Here is a 21,160-nt window from a genome sequence, read left to right on the forward strand (position 1 = left end):
TAGAGCAACCAGGAGTATGGAAGGGAAAGGGGCATTACGTGAGACACTGCTTGTGGGAGGGAATGCAGCAACCGGGGTGAGGTGAGGAGATGCAGGAGTCAGAATAGAGGAGTGTACATGCACACACAATGGATCCAGTCAACCTGACCCTCTTGCGCTTGCATCATTTTTTCATCCCCTACCTCATTCACCATCAAATCACATTTGTCTCTACTGACTGAACTATAATCACAAATCTGGTGCTTTCCAGTGTGCAGTAGCATATATTGGGTTTCAATTACTTTTACTGGAAAGTGGCAGGCAAATGTATGTGGTACCATTTCGCCAGCAATATTACCACTGCCTGTCTATATATGCTCAAACTGGACTATAATATTGTAAGAAGGTCTCCACTGCTATTGTGGATATCCCTACCAACCAGAGGTCAGGTACTATTAATACTCAGCCACCACTCCCATAACCTACAAAACATGCTAAAAACACCAACAGAATTAAGATTATTCTTTGAAACAGATATTTAAGACAAACTAGTCATTTCTTGTCTTTTGAAAAAAAAATAGGATGATCACCATGATGTAGACTTTTCCCAGAAAACTTTATTACCAAATGTTATCATGCAGGGATACCCAACATGGTACCCTCCAGAAGTTGTTAGACTCCACTCCCATCAGTCCCAGACAGCATGGCCAATAATCAGGGATTATGGGAACTGTGTAATCCAACATATGGACATATGACTCCATTTTCCTGGTTTGATCTAGTAGCAATGCAGTAACTGTAAGAACTATTTGTTTGTCATGGAATGCTCCCACCCAAGGATATGACATTTAGCTCTTGTAACAGGAAGCAGATGGGACACACATTAGAACACACCTGATTCACTTTTAATCCAACAAATCTCTTTCCACTGATATAGCAATGAAAGGCTAACAGCAGCCTGTACCAAATAAATGACGTTTGCCATTTTTGTGATTGTATGTTGTTTTAAAATTGTTTTTAAAGGTTTTAAATTGTTGTAACACCTGCCCTGGGATCTGAGGGTGAAGGACAGGTAAAAAATAAAATACTACATTGACCATAAGAGTGTGACAGTGACAAACAATGCAACCCACAAATAATTCCATCCAGCAACTTTCCATCCCTTGTAAACAGTTTTATTCACTCTTTTAAAGAGTCATGCAGTCATAAATACATATTGCATCATTGCCATTGAGGTGCACACAAGTGTGTCTGGAAGGTTCCATAGCCCCATGCTGTGGCATGCGCCCATAAGATCAAAGTCTGACTGCATTCCTGTATGAGGCACAAACTGCTTTCCTGCTCTACTGTCCTGCTTTACAGCAACATATTCTAGATAGACACCATTTTGCATCTGGCAATTTCAGTTTATCTAAAACAAAAGCAAACAAACAAAAGTTCTGGGACATCTGGGCCTTTACCTTCCTCCCCACTTTAGAACGGGAATACAAAAAGACACAAGAGAAAAATACATTTGTATGGGCTTGTTTAAAAGTATTCATCATCTCAAGAAAATCCCTTCCAAATCCAGTTTACATTACCAATATTACAATCTTTCGAGAAATCTCTGGAACATTAAACAGTAGCTTGCTTCTGAGGGGTATTTGGGGGAACCGAGAAAAACACACAAACATGCTGCCTCTGTCAGTCCTATTTTTCTTATCAACACTTCTCCCAACCTCAGATCTTGCCTTGTAACAGTGTTCTGTGTCTTTGACAGCAAAGAAATCTGAGGTAGATTTTGAGAAAATGAACTTTCTAAAACAGGCTAATTCCTGGAGAGGTGGGTCAGGACAGCTTGAGTAACTAAAGCTTGCAGAACAGCAAACATTTGTGGCATGCCCCCCCATACTTGTGAGGACTCCAAGACCACACAGCCATTTCAAGACTCCCATGTTGAATGCTCCTCAATGTGGCAACTGACAAGTTAAGGATTCTATCAAGCTCTCAGATTAGAGTCTGTCATGACCACCAGAATCAATGAGGGTAAAGCTAGAGCCGCGTGACAGGTGTATCACAATAGGTGTGTACACTTACCTCTTTGTCTCTCATAATCAGGTTTTGCAGAAAAATCTGCCTGACCAGCAAGGATAGTGGGACAAAATAGGTATGTGCACACTTGGGATGTGATACCGCTTTGTTGTTTTTATACACATGATTAACGTTCTCCAGACAAACTTAAGTGTCCAACATTCTCATTAATCCTCCCATTTCCCTCTTCAAAGAAAAACAAAAAGCAGGCAGGGAAGTGGTAGCCTGAAGGCTATGTAGTTTGGTAAGACAATGCACACAATTGTCTTCTTGTCTGACCACACAAAGCAAGGTGTGATAGGAAGTCCTGAGAGGATTTGAGTCTTTGCCCTTGAATATGGGGGGCGGAGTCAATGCAGAGCAAAAGATGTAACCTCTCCTCCTTCTGGAGGTTCCAAAGAGCCCACTGACCTATCTTCTATGAACTGATTAGCAATACTATAGCCCCTAATCTTTTAAAGAAAACCAGTGTGGCATAGTGGTTAAGAGTGTTGGATTACAACCTGGGAGACCAGGGTTCGAATCCCCAACACAGCCACTGGGTGCCTACACTGGAAGCTCACTTGGTGACCTTGTCCAGTCACTGCCTCTCAGCCTCAGAGGAAGGCAATGGTAAACCCCCTCTGAATACCGCTTACTGTTCATAAGGCCGCCATAAGTCTGAATTGACTTGAAGGCAGGCCATTTCCATTTCCATCTTTTAAAGGGCAAAGTAGAGGTATTCAAGCTAAATGAAGCTTCCCTCTCCATATGTGATCCTTTCAGCGAGTCCTCCTTCAATGAAGTAGCAGCACTGAAATAGATTATTGCTCAGCTGTAGCATTGCTTTTGTTCTATAGTGGGATAGAATTGAAGGAATGGAAATGCAGGGCAATGATAGGAGGATAGAGTAGTCAGGTCCAGCTTTAACCCCCACCACCAATCTAATCTTACTGGACCATGAGGAGGTTTCATTTCCCAATGCATCCTTAATAGTTGCAATTGCTTGAACACCACTTTACGTCCATGGTTTCTTCAGTCTACTTCTCTGGCTGTGTCTACTAGCAGTCACATCCTCATTTCAAGAATGGCAAAATGCCCACTGGCTTTAGTGCAAATAACAGCAAGTTTTAAATAGACTGGGTTGGTGATTCACCAGATTGCCAATAATTGGGGGGGGGGGAAGGAGGACATTTGACAATGCAGCACAAGAATGATGAGAAGTAGATTCAACAGGTGGGTTCCAACCAAAGACCAAATGATATTGCTTGTTAAAATGGTTGGGAACCACTGCTTCAGCAGGACTTCTATACATTCATCACCAAGGAAACCACCTAAACAAGATGGTTAAAAGTGAACAAATGCATAACTATTGATGACTTTAAAAGGCTTTTATCATATAGATTGCATTTTAAGTAATTCATGAAATTTAAGGGACAGTCTACCTTAAGAAAATCACTTTACAATAGTGCACTTACTAATGCTTCTATAATTTGGTGCCAGTTCCCTTTGCCCAGTCATAAGCTCACACATGTCTAACTCCACTTATTCTTTCCCTCCTGCTGGGTTCCCATATTAGTAGAAAACAGCTACAGAGGGGATTGTGTGTGTGCGAATTTTCACATAATGAATCCCTTTTGTAATTTTCTCTTGGCTGGCTACCTACCACCTCTCCCCCCCCCCATTCCAAGATAGAGCTGCTAGATGCACCTTGTTTATAAACGGCGCATCTCCTTTGTACTAGATCTTGCCACCTCTATGGAGTATAGTGTTCTATACAAGAATTCAGAACAGCCTGGATCTTGAAGATCAGACATACATGCCCGACAGCGATTCCGTAGTTGTGGCCTAGAACCTCTATCCAGGCAGGTTTGAAACAGAACTTGAAAGACTACAGGGGAAGGGTAGAATGGGAAACACAACAATCATCTCATTTCCTCTGCTACGAGGTCTGCTGATCAGGGAGATGTGCCAATGCATTAGTCTGTTAGTATGAATTTGTCCTTTGCATACATTACATTTTTACAGGTACACATTCTACGTGCACCCATTCAGAATTATAAATAGGTAAAACAGTATTAATTCCTAGATAAAAAAGGGAAAGGGGCATTATGGCAATTTATACCATAAAGACAAAGATCAAAAAGGAATGCTGAGTAGACAAGATGATAACAACAGAGACAAAGCATCAAAGTTTATGGAGGCACTCGTCATTAAATTCAACTCAAGCCATTCACCCAGTCCTACTTTGAGTTCAGTTTATCATAGGCAATTAGCATACAGGGGCAATTTGAATGCTGGGTTACTGTGTGTGCAGTTTTTAAAATCATGTCACATTATCTGCAGTTTTTGACAGGGCTAGTGCCCCCAGTTTTGCTGCTTTAGTGTTTTAGGGTAATATGTTCAGTGTTGTGATTTCTCTCTCCATGCAATGTATCATCATCGAGGCCCCAGAGGCCCCAGCATGAACTGCATATCTTCATCGCACTCCAGGTTGATGCTGCTGGCAGAAAAGTGGTGCCTCAGTGTCTGACTCTGATTCAGAGGATTATCAGCTGACGTCTGGATACCTACGAGAAGAAAAGTAATGGATAATACTATTGGCAAGAGCTTATGTGATATAGGAAGAAGAATAGCAGTGCCAAATGGAAGAACAAGAGGTTTGTTTCCTCCCCGAGGAAGTACGCCTGGCGCCGACTCTGCTCTCCTTCCGGCGCCAGGTCAAAACCTTCCTATTCTCTGAAGCATTTTAAGTTACACTGATTTACTTTTTAAAATGTTTATTGTATTGGATTGATGATTGTATTTTAGTATTATTTTGTTATTCATTGTATTTTTATGCTATTTTATGTTCACCGCCCAGAGAGCTATTGCTAGTCGGGCGGTATATAAATTTAATAAATAAATAAATAAACAAATAATAAACATCTAGGCAGATAATAGGGGCTGTATTCAATGTAGCACTAAGGAGATCGTTCCATCAGTGCAAGCGTTTCTGCTCGCCCAACAGAATGATCTTCCCTCTCCTCCCCCCATTGGCTTTTCTGGGGGTTCTCCCAACCCCTGCAGCAGGTTTGGAGAGGGTGGAGGGGAAGGAGAGGGGGTAAAGTTCCACTGGGTTAGCAGGAATCCTTTCACTGGCTTTTGTTAATGCAATGAGTTAGCTGAATACAGCCCTACATGTAGTATACTACAGACATAGGGAACAGTACTGGTTCTTACAGTACATTATGCATTTGTTAAGGGTATACCTGAAATTTGGTAAAACCTTTTTTTAAAAAACTTCTTTACCTTTTGCTAACAACACTAAAATAAGCCATGAAAGTTTGCCATAATTTCTTCTACCACTTTAATAATAAATTTAAAGAAAAGAAAACCTATTATGCTTTCAGGTTCTCCAGATTATCATGAAAAACTGGACAGTTCACCCAAAAAGTAGTTGTTAATAGTATCTTTGCTGTAGGTCTGGCAGGTGAATTAGCTTATAACTGCTGGTAGTTCATAGGTGTGAATACGGAAGCTGCTATTGTTTAAAACAAAAAGAACATTTCTGCAAGTACACAAAATAAGTGTACAAATATTTTCCATATAAGAAACAGGCAGATCAGATCATATGGTATCTGACTAAGTTTAGCAGTCTCATATTCTAGTAAGATTGTCAAATGGTTGATGGTTTTGGCAAAAGTAATGCCCATGAGGCTCTTCAGTCTAGGAACATTTTGATATCTTCCATCTAGCTGAACAGCCTAAGATCAAGAAGAGCATAGAATAGTCCTACTAGCTCAGGTGAATGTTCTGTGACAGCAGACCGAAAGACTCAGGAAGCTGATAACAGAACAAGGCCATTTTAACAGAGAATATCATTCCCCAAAATCTAACATCTTATTTTAGATATGCTCCAAGATGAACATGGCTGCCCTTGGCATAATGACAGCTATTTATATTTTCATATTTGATGCAGTGAACAAAAAGTAGACATTTTAATTATTTAGCATCTATGGAGCCTACAGTCAAGAAATGCTGTAAGATATAAGCTACGATTTTCATTTACTACAGGAAGCAACTAAGTAAGTCTTTCACATGCATTAATTTGGCCCTGAGGCATTATATTTGTACCAAAAAAAAAAAAAAAACTTGCCTGCCTACAGCATAGTTATATGCTAAACGAGGCAATTAACTCCTGCAAAAGAGCTCTACGTTTCATACACTTTGCAGAAATTTCTTTAGGAAATCACTGCTGCATAAAGTGTGACCATTATATATAAAGCAAATATCCAACAATGGTTTTCACCCCCTGCCTCCTCTAGTCTTGATCTTTGAAGTATGTGAACTCCCCCTTCATTTAGGAATGGGCTTTTGCTGAAATATAAAATTGATGATGATGTAATAGCACAAGGAGTGAGAGAATTGTTTACTGCAAGCTTTTGAATAGTTAAATTACTCAATTCAAAAGCATTAGATCCAGTCTAATCTGGAAAAGGATTTCCCACTTTTGCAAAGAGGACATTTCCTGGAAGTTTACTTATCAAAATCACAGAATGCTCAAGACAAAAACAGCAAAAACCTATCTAACCAAATGGATGGGGTGGGGAAAAGTAAGAAAAAAGAATGTGATGAAATATAGTAATTCTAACTGGCTGAGAACAATCACACTATCCAGTCCCTTAACATGTCAAATTTTTCTAGGAAATTAACTAAAATATGCAAGGTAAAATGCAGGAAAAGTTTGCTGCACGGAGAGGGGGGTACCAGGGGCGTGAGTGAGCTAGTTGGCAGGTCAGTGACAAAAAACATATGCTTTGTATGCAGAAGATCTCAAGTTCAATCCACGGCATATCTGGTTAAAAGTATTAGGTAGCAGGGGATGGGAAAGACCCTGGAGAGCCACTGCTAGTCAGAGTAGAAGACAATACTAGGCTAAATAGACAAATACTCTGATCTGATGTAAAGCAGCTTCATACGTTCTCAAAGTCTACCCCTGAATCAGACAAAGAACCATTTCAGCAATACTTGTTGCTGAACGACTGAATCCCAAATGACCTCAAAAGGGGAACAATGAGGGCTGACAAGTGTTAACACAAGCAGATTTCCCATTTGCCAGGGCCTTCCTGCATGATCCCACAGAATATGCCACTAGTGCATTTTAGCAAGGGCAGTCCCCCTGAAAGTACCTTTTCTGCAACAGTAGTTTAAGACAATGAAAAATAAGTCAATATAACTAAATCCAGTGAGCAGCAGCAGTTTTTTTTTTAAAAAAAGCTGTCAAGATGTGTACTTCCACACACACATCCAAGCTCAGCTTCTGAAGGATTTTAAGAATTGAAAACAAAAACAACAAAGTTCATGCAAGGGTCAGAGGAGCTACACCACCTGTACAACTGTACAGTAAATATATCAAGCAACATCAAAATATAACAAGCAACCACCAGGGGCGCTATAACATTTGTGCAGTCATATCCCACATCATAGCCAAATCAATTAATGCACTATTTGATAGAAGGGCTTCATTTGTGCAGGTTCAAAACACTGAGCTTTGGCTGGAAAACTGGATGTCTTGGTTTGATGAATTGCTTTTTGCAAGCTGATATGGATAAATATGTAAGTTCGAGGGTTTTAGATATAGTGCCAGCTGAGAAAATTAGAAGCAAGTATGTGAAATATATTAAGAAAGGAAGAGCAGCCCGATTGGATCAGCATCCTTTTCCCCACAGTGGCCAAGTAGATGCCTATAGGAAGCTTTCAAGCAGAACCTGAAGGTAACAGCTTTTTGGTCCCCAGTAACTGGTACTCAGAGACATTCTACCTCTGATCCTGGGATGTAGCATACAGCCATATTGCTATAATTTATCAAGGTGATCACTTGGCATAGAACTATTAAGAGTGATGCCACTTATGGATTATGTCAAATCTCACTTGGATTTTATTTTCCTGTGTTAAATTTTCCTTTATACTATGACTATTTGATATTATTATTTACTTTGTTTGCTCTAAGTACTGACTGGCATGAAAAAAGAAGGTGCAAAACATGTGTTCCACAAAGGCATGTCTGCACTATTGTTGACTGGTACTTTCCATGCTCTCACTTCACTACCAGTGGGAACACAAGACACTGTATCTCTGGGATCCAAAAATAATGTAACACTGGGAATGACTTGTCATCCTCTTGTCTCAACACACTGTGTGTATACACATGCACACTAAGTTAATGTAACTCTATGGCTAACATTCTTGCCTACCCAACCTTCTAAACTTCTAAATGTTTTGTCTTGCTGTAATCCAGAGTAGGTGCTTAATGTCATTCTCGAGTATGTTGCTAGAGATCACTATTCTGCTGCACCACTGCATCTGCCCCCACATGAGCTCAAAAGGCTATATTTTGTATGGGGTAGTAAGGATCCAGCAACTAGGAAAAAGCATACTTGGACATTTTCCACTGAAACCCTGTGTGAGAAGAACTAGGGAATGTCCGCAGACTCAAGGATGGGGAATCTGGGGCCCTTCAGATGTTTATTTATTTATTAGATTTATATCCCACCCTTCCTCTGAGAAGGAGCCCAGGGCGGCAATCAAAACACTAAAAACATCTTAAAAACAGGTTTTAAAATATATTAAAACAAAACATATTTAAAAACATATTTTAAAAAATGCTTTAAAACATCTTAAAAAGCAAATACAGGGATAAGAGCTCTACTTAAAAGGCTTGTTGAACAATGAAGGTCTTCAGTAAGTGTTTAAAAGATAACAGAGATTGTGCCTGTCTAATATTTAAGGGAAGGGAATTTCAAAGGGTAGGTGCCACAACACTAAAGATCCGCTTCCTGTATTGCACTGAACAGACTTCCTGCTAAGATGGTATCTGCAGAAAGCCCTCACCTGCAGAGTGCAGTGTTCAACTGGTATATAAGAGGTAAGACAATCTTTCAGGTATGCTGGTCCCAATCTATACAGGACTTTGTACACCAAAAACAGAACCTTGAACTTGGTAGACTCCCAGCTTCTATTAGCCTCACCCAGCATGGCCAATTGCCGTTAAGAGTCCAGTAACATCTGGAGGGACACAGGCTCCCCACAGCTTCCTTACAGACTAACACAGGGCCTACTGAAATCCTTAAATGCTCAATTTTCCTCTGTGACACAATCTAATCAAAGCAAAATGGCATAGCCTAGCAATTGGCTATGGAGATCCATGAGATTTTGAGTGCCCTTCACAAGTACTTTAAGCTCCACCTAAAGCCTATACTCCCCACCTCATTCCCTTTGTTAATCAGGAGTAAGACAGCCCTTTTGTTCACCTGGAAAACTGCAATTCTATGACAACCCCACTCTTAATCAAACGCTGCCTCAGAACCCAGAACAGCAAGTCTCCCATGGACCCTTTTTCTGAGCAGTGTCAGAAGCAGTCCCCCTGGTACCATGCCTGAGTTTTGGAGCTTTCAGCAGCGGGCCCTTTCTTGTACCTTTTAACCCCTACACTCTACATGATTCCAGATAAGATCTGGTTGGCTAAACTCAGCTTGGACTCTTGGCTTTGAGGGCTTTTTTTTTGCACTCCCACTTCCCTGGGACTTCTAGAGAATAAAGAAAGGTATATCTATCTCTCCCTTTTGCCAGCTTTTGATTCTTCCTCCTGTGGTTCTCTCTCGGAAGCTGGAAAAAAAACCCACTTTCTGCGGCAGGCAACATCTCACTTCTCATCCCCTCTTCTCTCCTTCTCATCTCTGGGACAATCTTCAGTAGATAACCATTAAATTGCCATTTTGCTACACTCTGAATAAATATAAATTTCTGGAGAATGTCCAATCTTCTCTCTGCTGCTTCCCAACTACCGTATATGGGCACTCTATTGTCTTGACTAAATAATCCAAAGTTAGTCATGTTGTGCTGTTTTGTATTTGGAAAATGTACTAGTTTCTGGGCCAGCCCTACCAGACATACAGCAATCGGTCCTCTGGCAAAATAGAGGCAGGCAGTGTTGTGGTTGGAAACCATTTCCCAACACATCTGAGCTAAAATTCCCTCTCCCTCAGTAAAATTTGTGTTCCATAAGGGCTTATATAAAATAGTCTGCAGACATGTATAGACACACACACATCTCACAAGCGTGGTAACTAGTAAATGGTTAGAAAGTTGCACCAAGTAATTCCAATCGAACTGAGCAAGAATCTTCAGATTGTTCTACTGGTTTGTATGTAGATCACAGACATAAGTCTTCAGGGAGAATAGATGTAAACAATTTATCTTACAATGCAATCTCACACGTCTATTCAAAAGTAAATTTTACTGAATTCAATGGCCCTTACTTCTAGGTAAGCGTATGTGGGATTATAGTCTCAGTCACTGTGGCTTGGTTTTTTAAAGCCATTTACACCACTGACTACAGGGAGGTCATTCTGAAGGTGTGTTACCATACAAGAAGTATGAAAGAATCACATATCTCTGACAAAATTTCATGTGCAAAAGCAGGTGAACCTTCCTTCTTTAAAAAAGGAGGGGCACTGTGTTAAGAGAAGCCTTAAAAAGAAAAATTATACTGCAAAATGAAAGGCGGATTTGTTCAGATGACATGAGCAACAGAGGACTTCATGTATCTCATACCTATTCCTCAATGCTTATGGGGCAGGACTCCGGAACTGCAGCTGTTTAGTAGAAAAGACCAGAAGCAAATGGTGAACAAGAGAAAAGAGAGACAACACAAATGCATATGCATGCAAAAGAGAAAGAGAAAATAAGAAAAAGGAGAAAGAAAAAATGCTGTCTACACTGTACCCCTGATGCCACTCTAGGAGATTTTCCATACAAGCGTTTGTGTTGCAAGTCTTAGCAATAATGTTCCAAATCAGTGGCAATTTCCAAGAATGTCTTGGTCATTGTGACCAACCTATTACCAAATAACGGAACACAACTCTAAAGTGTCTACAAGGAGCATGGGGTAAAACACCAGTTTAATCCCAGGACTGTTTTATTCCACAGAACCAATTAGAAAGCAGGTGGGATGGGAAGCAGGGATCCTTGTAATGGATGTTCAAGAGAAGGCTTGGTATTGTAGAACTGTGCTGGAGCAAGCTAATCATTGCAGCCCAACTCACTTTGAGTTCTATCCCTGTAAAGCAGCTCACATCCATCTTAGATTTTGATGATCCAGACTGCAGTTTGGTGGCAGACTAGGTCATTAAATCCATAAACATGGTAAGGGTAGAGCCAAAAATTCCACAAAGTTATTTCTGGGTGGGCAGTATGGCCCTGCCTCGTGCATGGACACCAATGTCACAAAATAACATTGCTATACATTTTATAGCATGCAATGGGTAACAGATCAGAAAAAATCCACCAGGCATAGCCTTAAAAGGCAGGGATACAGTAGAGTATTTTGAATAGGCTCGGCTAACTTCTCTCTGGTCTAAATGCTAGGCTGTAAGGTTGACACACAGAAGATCTACTCAATTTCTGTGAGACCTCAGCTTTATTTGTTTAATAATAAAAATGTAAACACATGTTCAACAGGGATTCATGACGTGACTTTCATCAATGATAATAAAAAATACAAGACCAAAGTGTTGACATTCAAAATTTAAGACCACTAAGCTTGAATTTTTGCACAAGATCTAAAAACAAGTGAGGTGGAAACTATCCTGTGCCATATTCCTGGTAATTATTTGCTCAGCCTTCATGTTTAAAAATAGGTCAGTTTCATTAAGCATTATGTTTTAATACACATACAGAAGAAATGGCCAGGGTGTGTCTGTGTGGTCATAACAGGAATGCATGCAGTAGCTTCTGAAATACAACAGAAATGCATATACTTTGATAACTAGGGCTCAGGGATTTCCATGTTAAGTGATCAATACGAAGTCCCTCTGAATACTGTGCTTGCAACTGGGAGACTGTCTCTGTAAAGCAAAATGCAAAGCTGGAGACACATAACAACTTATATACATTTACCTGCTACTGGATGCAAAAGGAGCACATTTGGCCCCTGTGATAGCAGCAGCACAATCCCTTGAGACAGGCTAACATGATCATTGCCAGCTATTCACGGTTGTCAAGCTGTTTCAGCTTCAATGAATCCTCACTTTGCAAGCTGGCGCTTTACTTAAGGGCCCTGCTCACACTACTTTTTTTCTACTTGGGGTACACAAAGCATGCACAGATTTCAATAAATGGTACGTGCATGCACTGGTTTGTTGCTTTCACCTCCCATGTACACATGAATGCTGGTGGGAAGGATGATGCCCTTGGATGATATTCAGAAAAGAAACTTGCATGAATAGTTGACACCATCTCTGTATTTTGTTCTCTGACATTATGCATCTTCTTTTCTAAGTCAACCATCTCATCTTCAGAATTAATATTTTGCTTTTCTATTTGTAGTACTTACCTTTGTACCTATGTATTCTTTAAAAAAGGGAAAAGAACCCAGAGACTAAAAGACACCAAAACAAGAACAGGCTGAGATGGGGGAGGATTGTCTCCTCAAATAATCTAAAATGGTGTACCTAGAGGTTGTAGTTTTTTTAAAAAAAGGAGTTCAAACTTTGGAGTGAAGAAAATGGAATATGAGGGAAACAAGAGGACAACTTCAGAGATGCACTTCTCCATTAGATCAGCCAGACACCGCATTACTCCAGCCATATGCCAAAGACCTGAAGGCCACATGCATCTGTGGATAGGCAGCTCAAGAGGTCATTCCCCATTCTGCTTTACATATTTAGCTTCTGTGCCACAGAGGCAAGTACATGCTGCTTCCCGTCTGGCTGTAAAAAAAGGCATGAGTTTGCACAAGAATGCACCGCAGCTAGGATAAAGGGCATTTGGCCGCGCTTTGCACACATGTAATGAAGGATGGGGGTCTGCAAAAGATTCCTGCAAGCGGCAAAGGATATGCAAGTGAGGAGGGGACTCCACCAATTTATTCCACAGGACTCCTCATGCCTGACTTCCATTCATACAGCTCAATAATCATAGCAGGCAACACCAGGAAATACTTCCTATGTGTATGCAGATATAGCTGGGATAGTATGTCATAAAAATGTCATCATTCATCCAGTGCAATTCCTGAATTTAGCAAAGGTCCTGTTTTTAACCATTTCTACCACTAAGTATGCAAAGAAATAAATTCCATTGCAAACCTTTTAAAGAAATATCTCACATTGCTTTCCCACTTCTACAGTTCTGTGAGAAAGTAAGAGGCAGTATGGCATTGCAAGTTATTATATAAACATGGACACAAAATATTTAGTTGATCAGTAGCAATCGTATTAACTACTGCCATAGCTTATGCCTTTTAATATGATCAAGCTTTGCTTTCCTGAAAGTAAAGAAAAAGAAAAAAGCTGACATTCAGTATAAGGGATACTTATCCACAATGACAGACTGTTTCCCCCCCCCCCAAAGGGTAGGATTTTCTAAGAGTACAATTTTGCAAGTTATTTCACATCCTACTATTAATGTACATTATTTGTCACTTTAAAAGCACAGTGATGAATTACATATCCTTCCCCTTGTCAAGCTATTGTTCACCATTCTTCCTTATTCAAAAACTCCCTGACCATTTTGCTGTTTCACTGGTTCTAGGCCAGCCTTTCCCAACAGATGTCGTTGGACCACAACTCCCATCAGCCTCAGCCAGCATTGCCAATGGTCAGGAAAGATCGGAATTGTGGTCCAACAACATCTGGTAGCCCACTAGTTGGGAAAGGCTGTTCTAGGCTATGTTGACAGCTAAATAGTGCAATATATTGTACAGAGTACCACTATTTTTTTCTCCTTGTTCTTTTGGTAGATCTGTGATAACTGTTCTGATACCCAATGCTATATTTGGAACACTTATCCACTACTCCAGGTATGCAGTTTTCATGAAAGTTCAGGATATTCATTACACCCATACTAGTAACTTTATTATGTAAGAAGGGTTGTATGAGTCAGTTCCAGTTCACTGGCTTCTCAGTTTCCAATCGCCACTTTAAGACCTCTGAAAAAATTGTTTCCAGGATTTATTCAACTGCCCTCTAATAGTCTGTTTAACTGAAGCAGAATTACAAGCATTTTCAAGTTTAAAAGATCACAATTTGAGGGGCCATGGATATGCACTAAATTTGATATGCACTAAACCAGGCATTTGGTTAGGAGTTTGCCAGGCTCTGGGATTATACACAGAGCAATCATCACTTAGAGGTACCAACATGACAAGGACAGAACATGGTGCAATATTTTCACCTCATAAATCCAAATGACTTGCATGTGGCTGTGTTTAAATTATTCCTGCCCAAGAAGAAAGATGACATTTGCTACTATTGTTATAGGGTCTCTTATCTGCTGGCACATATGCTGTTGTGCTGCAAAGCTTGGGTTAACTACAGAATTTCCCAAGTGGAATAAATTACAAAGAGGCACAGGACAACAGCAGAGGGAGGGGTTAGCTTGCTGGCAGCTACATAAGAAAACTCTCCCTCTTAATAGCAGTGAATTAGACCAACCAAGAAATATTGTTACAGGTATCTCAAGTTTACAGCCTTGAAGCTTTAGGGAAAGGTGAAATAAGCAAGGGATGGGTTGCAATGGCTTTATAAAGGACAACAAAATTTACTGACATGGCAGGGAGAGTCTGATGCATCTGTATTTGGAAGATTTTGGGCATGGATCAGAGAAGGTAGGCACAATTGAATCCTATCAAAATAAATGGAAAATAAAATACACACAAGGTAAGCGTAACAGAACTTTGGTGTACCAAATCTTCTCTGGATGGCACCCGTGAAGTTCACCAAAGGCAATGATGTGAAAGCCTCTTATATTTCAATGGGACAAGCACAAAATTGTGCCCATAATTTCTAGCATTAGAAATAAAAGCCAACAGTTGTTTAATTCAACAGTTGTTTAATTTTCTTTAATCCTGAACCCTTAAGACCAATTTGCCTAACTACAGTGAACGACCCTATTCCCCCAATACTTGAGTTTTATCCAGACTCATAAAAGACAGTCAGTAAAATTTACAACCATCCAGCAACCTGGAGAAATGGAAAGGATGGAAGCATGGGTTAGAAAAACAAGAACTGCGTTGGCGTAGAGTGAACATGAACTTTCACACTGATGAAATCCAGTGAGACAAAGATCAATGAAAGGGCAAAGATACAAACAAGACATACCCACGGTTAGTAACAAAAATAAGGTGGGAATGTGATACCAGGGGTAAGCCAAGGAACATTAAACATAGCTCTAACAAGATTATGTTCATGCTTTTTCATTAACTACATCACTACTAGGCTAGCTATGTGTAAAAGAAAGAATTAAGTCTAAAGCACTTTGCATATTGATTAGAAATAAAATGAGATTGGGGCAATGGCCGGGTCTTTTAATGCAAAAAGAAGTTCAACATTATAGCATCTTGGCTATCAAGTCACTAAACTAGATCTTACAGTGGAATAAGTGTGGTTTCTTTTGTACCCAACAGAACTAACCAACACTTGCTAAATACTTTGTCTTCTATAGGCCCATCTAGAAGTTGACAACTCTTAATCTTGTCAAGAAGAACTTTGTACTCTGAATCTTATGCTCTGCTCTAAAACTTAACCCTATTTCTTATGCCATGTGTATATGTATCTAAACTGCACACTTAAAATTGCTTTCACTGACATGGCTTCCTTTTAAGGACCCCAGGGTAACTTTAGGTTTGTGAAGGAGTTAGGGCACTGATCCTCAACAGATAGGCAGGGAAACCCAAGTTGGTTACAACCCAACCAAAAGTGGGATGCACCATCATTGCTGGTACATTTTCTGCTTCCGTTGGTTCCAAAAAGGTCTTAAAGATGAGAAAAAATATGGAAAAGAAAGGAATATAATACAGAGGGAGAAAGGAGACACAGTGATGAAAATATTCAGTAAAAATTAAAAGAGGGTACCATGTTGCAAGCTAAGTTAAATGTGGCTCCCAAGCCTAATGGGCTAGGGATCTCCAACAAAGAAGTTTCAGGACCCTGAGGAAGCTACAGTTCCTAGGGTTCAACGGAGAAAGCCATATTAACAACTTGTCTTACTTCTATATTGCAGTATGGGACTGGGCTGGGCAGGCAAGTGGGTATGGTTTAAATTGTCAGGAAGATGCCATCATTCAGCACTGTCTTTTTTGCCTATTTCCACAGGTGGTACAGCAATATCTATACACAAATATAATGTTCTGGCTGCTGGCAATAGGTTAACTGGGATTCAGGGTTGGGTGGGGGTATTTAAGAGGCTCTCCTCCCACCTCCATATACCCACAAAAGTTCATGTTCAGCAGACTGCCACTCACCAGGTAAGCAGGCCTCAGAGCACAGCTCATTGTCCAGTGCTTTCACGCTTGCGTTGCCAATGTCATTGTTATTGTCACACTCCATACCTAGGTATGCGCCTGTCCTTTGGCCTGTAAGGGAGTTAATGTAGTTAGAGAGGGGATGGGGCTGTGATTTAATATTTTTTCTCTCCTTCTTAAAAAAATGGAAGACACAACACTTCATATCAGGAGTTGGGGAAGAAAACCTCAACAGCAGCCAATGGAGTAGAGAGTGGACAATAAGGCATTTGGCTGGGATGTGCCTGCATGAAGCCATCTTGGCTGCTTTCCTCAACAACCTCCATTTGTCATCTTGTTTCAAGAAAAATGGTTGCCAATGAGGAAGGGTATTTGGAATACAAAAGGATATTTAACCTTTTCTGTAAAGGCAATACATAAGTGTCAGAGAAAGGCAGGATACAGAGCAGCAGGGGGAAAGTTAAAGAAACAGTACATAAGACCATCACCAGTTCATGCTTCTGCAGGTCTCTGGCCAGGGTCTGAATCCTTCAGAGAAGGTTAAATGAATGCTTTAAAAACCAAACATTCCCTAAGTTGTTACCTCCCAAAGAAGTGCAACACAACAGAAACTCAGTCTGCTGCAAAAAGAAAGTGTTTAATTTTGTTTTGGAAGGAAGCACCACTGGGCATATCCCTCTCTTTGGGTAGCTCTGGTAGTTTTATAACAGGAGGAGGGAACCTGGTGCTCCCCAGAAGTTCCTGGACTCCAACTCCCACTGTACCTGAGCACTGGTCATGTTGGCTGGGGCTGATGAAAGCTGGAGTTCAACAATGCTACGTGGACACCCACAGTGTTACCTTTCCTGCTACATGAGGAGGTGCTAAGGATTTCTAACAATTCCTAGCCCCTTCACATAAACTACAGTTTCTAGGATTCCTTGAGGGATGCCCTAAGAGTTACACTGATGTAAAAGAGATATAAACAGGTCTATAGCATAGATTGGCCTGCTTTGACACAGCTTCTTGTGCAACACAGAAACCATGACTGCCTTGTGCTTCCTGTTTGATGCTTCTTTAGTAACGTTCCACCCTAGGCTCCTGCTGGGAGGAAGTGCGGGATATAAATCAAATAATAAATAAATAAATAAACATTCCAAGGAGGTGCTTACATGTCTCATAATTCGCACATTGTATTTTCATTTCTAATAACTGATTGAGAAAGCTAAATTGAGCCAAATGTACATTTAAAAGGGGACCATTTCTGAAATAGGCAACAACATTCTTGAGTGATACATTGCTTGTGAAAATGCCTTCAGCCTAATCAACAACAACATTTTAACAAGATCTGGCTACACCCCTGTCCACTCAAAAGCCCCCAGGCTTATTGCATTATTTTTCATATTATTATTCCAGATTAAATTTAGATTCTGTAGTTTTTTGAAAAAACAATGAATATATATATATATATATACAATATATATATTGTAAAGGAAATATTTTGAGACTTCTAGATAACCCCAGGAAAAATAAATAGGAATTTTGCCATTTGATTCAAAAAGAGTCAACGAAGACCTAGCAAAAAGGTAAATCTTCTCACTGCTTTTTGGGAGCTACAGTAGAAGAAAAATTTAAGCATTTCTCCCTATGACAACTCTCTGAAGCACTGAAAGAAAAATGAGGATTTGTTATTTGATGAACCACACAGACTATGCGTCCTACTTTGGTCAACCTCCCTGTTGGTTGTGCAAATGCACAAAAGCTAGCAAGACCCAAGGACGCTAAAAGAGCATGCCTGCACTTCTAAATAAGCGTCATTTAAAAGACTTTCTGTGATTTTAGTTTCAACATAAAGTCCTTATGGCAACAGAATCTCTCAAAACTGTTTTGGGTGACTGCTAAGAAGAAAAAGTAATGTACGGTCAAGTAGTCTAGCACTGCTGGTTTATGGAGTGGGTTGCTGAATATGTGTTGAAGTATTCTGCTGCATGAACTGCTGTAGGAGGCAAGCATGCAAACCCACTGACATCCCAGAAGCACAGCTGGCACTAAAGCAGAAGCTTCAGCCACAGGAAGCAAAGGTGCAGGGAGGAAAAAAAGGGAATGGCATCTGCTGATCCATGGAAAAGCCATCAGGGTTTGCTGAACATTGCCATTATACTGCTATCTGAAAATGGGTTCTCCACCTTGTTGCTGATTACAGAGGGTGTAAAAAGTTGTTGAACATGAAAGAGAAAAAGGTCACTCAATGTATCATTTTCCCCCATCGCCCTGAATAGGTGGCATGCCACAGACTTTAATTCAATTGCAATTCAGTTATTGGTAAACTTGGTCCAACTCCTCCTGGAGGTTTTAAGTTAAGCCCCAACATATGTAAAAATGCAACAGAATGATGCAGAGTTAAGCAACCTGATCAACATTAAGGGGCCACTCAGCAAGCATACGAAGAGGCAGAAGCCTGCAGCTAATGCACATGTTTCAACTGAAAGTGACCTGTATATATGCTTTGTGGATGCCAACGGCTATAATCATAACACACATCATTTTAAGCTTTAGCCTCCTGTTTATTAAGCATGTTGTTGTCTATTTTTGAGCTTTTTTCCTTGCTGCTGACCATGACGGCCTGAAACTTGTTTTTAAAATGAGATGCTCAGGGTTCACAAGAAAAGTCTATGAGTCAACTAGAAGCTGTTTGGGGGGGGTGCAAGCTGTCTTTAAGTATTTTTACTATGATCTTTTACGGAGATCCTCTAGGATGCACATCTTAACGTGGTGAGGGGGGTTGAGAGTGTCGAAGAAGCTGACAGCAATGCTGTCAGGAGTCTAGATCAAGAGGCTAAACTCCCAGCAGGGTCACCCAACATGGAATGGTCAAAGCTGAGACATCAGACTAAGATGCATCCAAACTCAGAGGAAGGCAATTGTAAATCACCTCTGAATACCTCTTACCATGAAAACCTTATGAATAGAGTATCCAAAATGCAACACAAGATAGTGCTGGAAGATGAGACCCCCAGGTCAGAAGGCACTCACCGAGCTACTGGGGAAGAACAAAGGACAAGTACGCGTAGCGCTGTGACTAATGATGCCACTGGGTCAAAGCCGAATGGAAACCCAGAGGCTGGCACAGATGCAAAAGAAGAATCCGGAGTTCTACAACGTACACAATAGGAACATGGAATGTGAGAAGCATGAACCAGGGAAAGTTAGAAATTGTCAAGCAAGAAATGGAATGCATCAACATTACAATACTTGGCGTGAGTGAATTAAAATGGAAGGGAATTGGACATTTTCAATCAGGCAACCACAAAATATTTTATGCAGGAAATGAGAAATTAAGAAGAAATGGGGTTGCTTTAATAGTGAGAACTGATGTAGTAAAAGCAATTAGGAGCTATAATGCAAGGTCTGAGCAAGTGACATCAATGAGATTAAATGGGAAAACTATCAACAGAACCATCATCCAAGTCTACGCTCCAACAGCAAACACAGAAGAAGAGGAATTGGAGAGATTTTACGCAGAAGTACAGGAAGAAATTGATCACACCCCAAAACAAGATGCTCTGATAATCATGGGGGGTTAGAAGGCAAAAGCAGGGAACAGAGAAGAATTAGAAATTGTGGGAAAATGGAGCTTAGGAGATAGAAATGAAGCAGCAGAAAGACTTATTGTATTTTGTGAAGCCAATAATGTGTTTCTTGCAAATACATTTTTTGAGCAACCAAAAAGAAGACATGTGGACATCACCAAATAGTCAATATACGAATCAAATTGATTATATGATTGGTAGCAGAAGATGGAGAAGTCCCATACTTTCTGTGAAAATAAGACCAGGAGCAGACTGCGGTACAGATCATGAACTGATAATATCGAAAATCAGAGTAAAGCTAAAGAACAACAAAGCAATCATAATGCCAAAATACAATTTAAATAACACCCCAGAAAAATATAAAGATCAAATAAGGAACAGATTTGAAGCTTTAAACTTAGTTGATAGAGAACCAGAAGAACTATGGAGTGAAGTCAGAGATATTATCAGGGAAGAATGCAAAAAGACAATACCTCTAGTTAAAAAGAGAGAAAGCCCTCAATGGATGACTGAAGAAACTCTTAAAACGGTTAAAGAGAGAAGGAAAGCAAAAGGAGATAGAACCACAGTCAGAACCCTAAATGCAACAATACAGTGACTAGTACGTAGGGATAAAGAGAACTATTACAATAGTTATTGTATAGAAATAGAAGAGGACAACAAAAAGGGTAGAACAAGAGCCCTATTCCAAAAGATTAGAGAAATGAAAGGGAAATTTAAACCACAACTAGGGATGTTGAATAATCAACAGGGGAACACACTGACTGACCAAGATGAAATAAAAGGAAGATAGAAGCAATACACTGAAGAACTATATAAAAGATGCAAGGATGACAATTTGTTCACAGAAGAACTGTATGATGAACCCCAATAATTTTAGAATGTGAGGTGAAAGCTGCTCTTAAATACTTGGAAGAAACAAATCACCAGGAATAGATGGCATATCAATAGAGTTGCTACAAATTACAGGGACTGAATCTGTCCAAATTTGAAAAAAAATTGTCGACAAATACAGAAAACTAAACAATGGCCCACAGAATGGAAGCATTTAATATATATCCCAATTCCAAAGAAAGGGGAACTCAGGGAATGCAGTAATTATCGAACTATTGTCTTAATATCCCATGCAAGTAAAGTAATTCTCAAGATTCTACAACAAAGGCTCACACCATATATGGAGTGAAACATGCCAGATATTGGATTTAGAAAAGGAAGAGGCACCAGAGATCATATCGCAAACATATGTTGGATAATGGAACGGAACAAGGAATTTCAGAAGAAA

At 40.0% G+C, this 21,160-nt stretch overlaps 1 protein-coding gene across 10 annotated transcripts in view; it reads right to left on the reverse strand.

The window, feature by feature from the left end:
* Positions 1–949: 949 nt before the first annotated feature.
* The window catches only part of RNF157 (ring finger protein 157), a 132,646-nt gene continuing 112,435 nt past the window's right edge, over positions 950–21,160 (reverse strand). For 5 of the 10 annotated variants that reach the window (XM_061616283.1, XM_061616280.1, XM_061616275.1 and 2 more), the window contains exons 18-19: positions 16,310–16,420; positions 954–4,598 (exon numbers count right to left, since the gene is read on the reverse strand). In XM_061616283.1, coding sequence (XP_061472267.1) covers positions 4,468–4,598; positions 16,310–16,420 — 242 coding nt within the window. In that variant the 3' untranslated portion in view covers positions 954–4,467. Of the gene's footprint in view, positions 4,599–10,623; positions 10,665–16,309; positions 16,421–21,160 lie in introns of all 10 variants that reach the window. The other 5 variants (XM_061616276.1, XM_061616277.1, XM_061616278.1 and 2 more) reach the window with 4 other exon arrangements.

The sequence above is a fragment of the Rhineura floridana genome, chromosome 3, assembly GCF_030035675.1.
Source record: "Rhineura floridana isolate rRhiFlo1 chromosome 3, rRhiFlo1.hap2, whole genome shotgun sequence".
Lineage (NCBI taxonomy): Eukaryota > Metazoa > Chordata > Lepidosauria > Squamata > Rhineuridae > Rhineura > Rhineura floridana.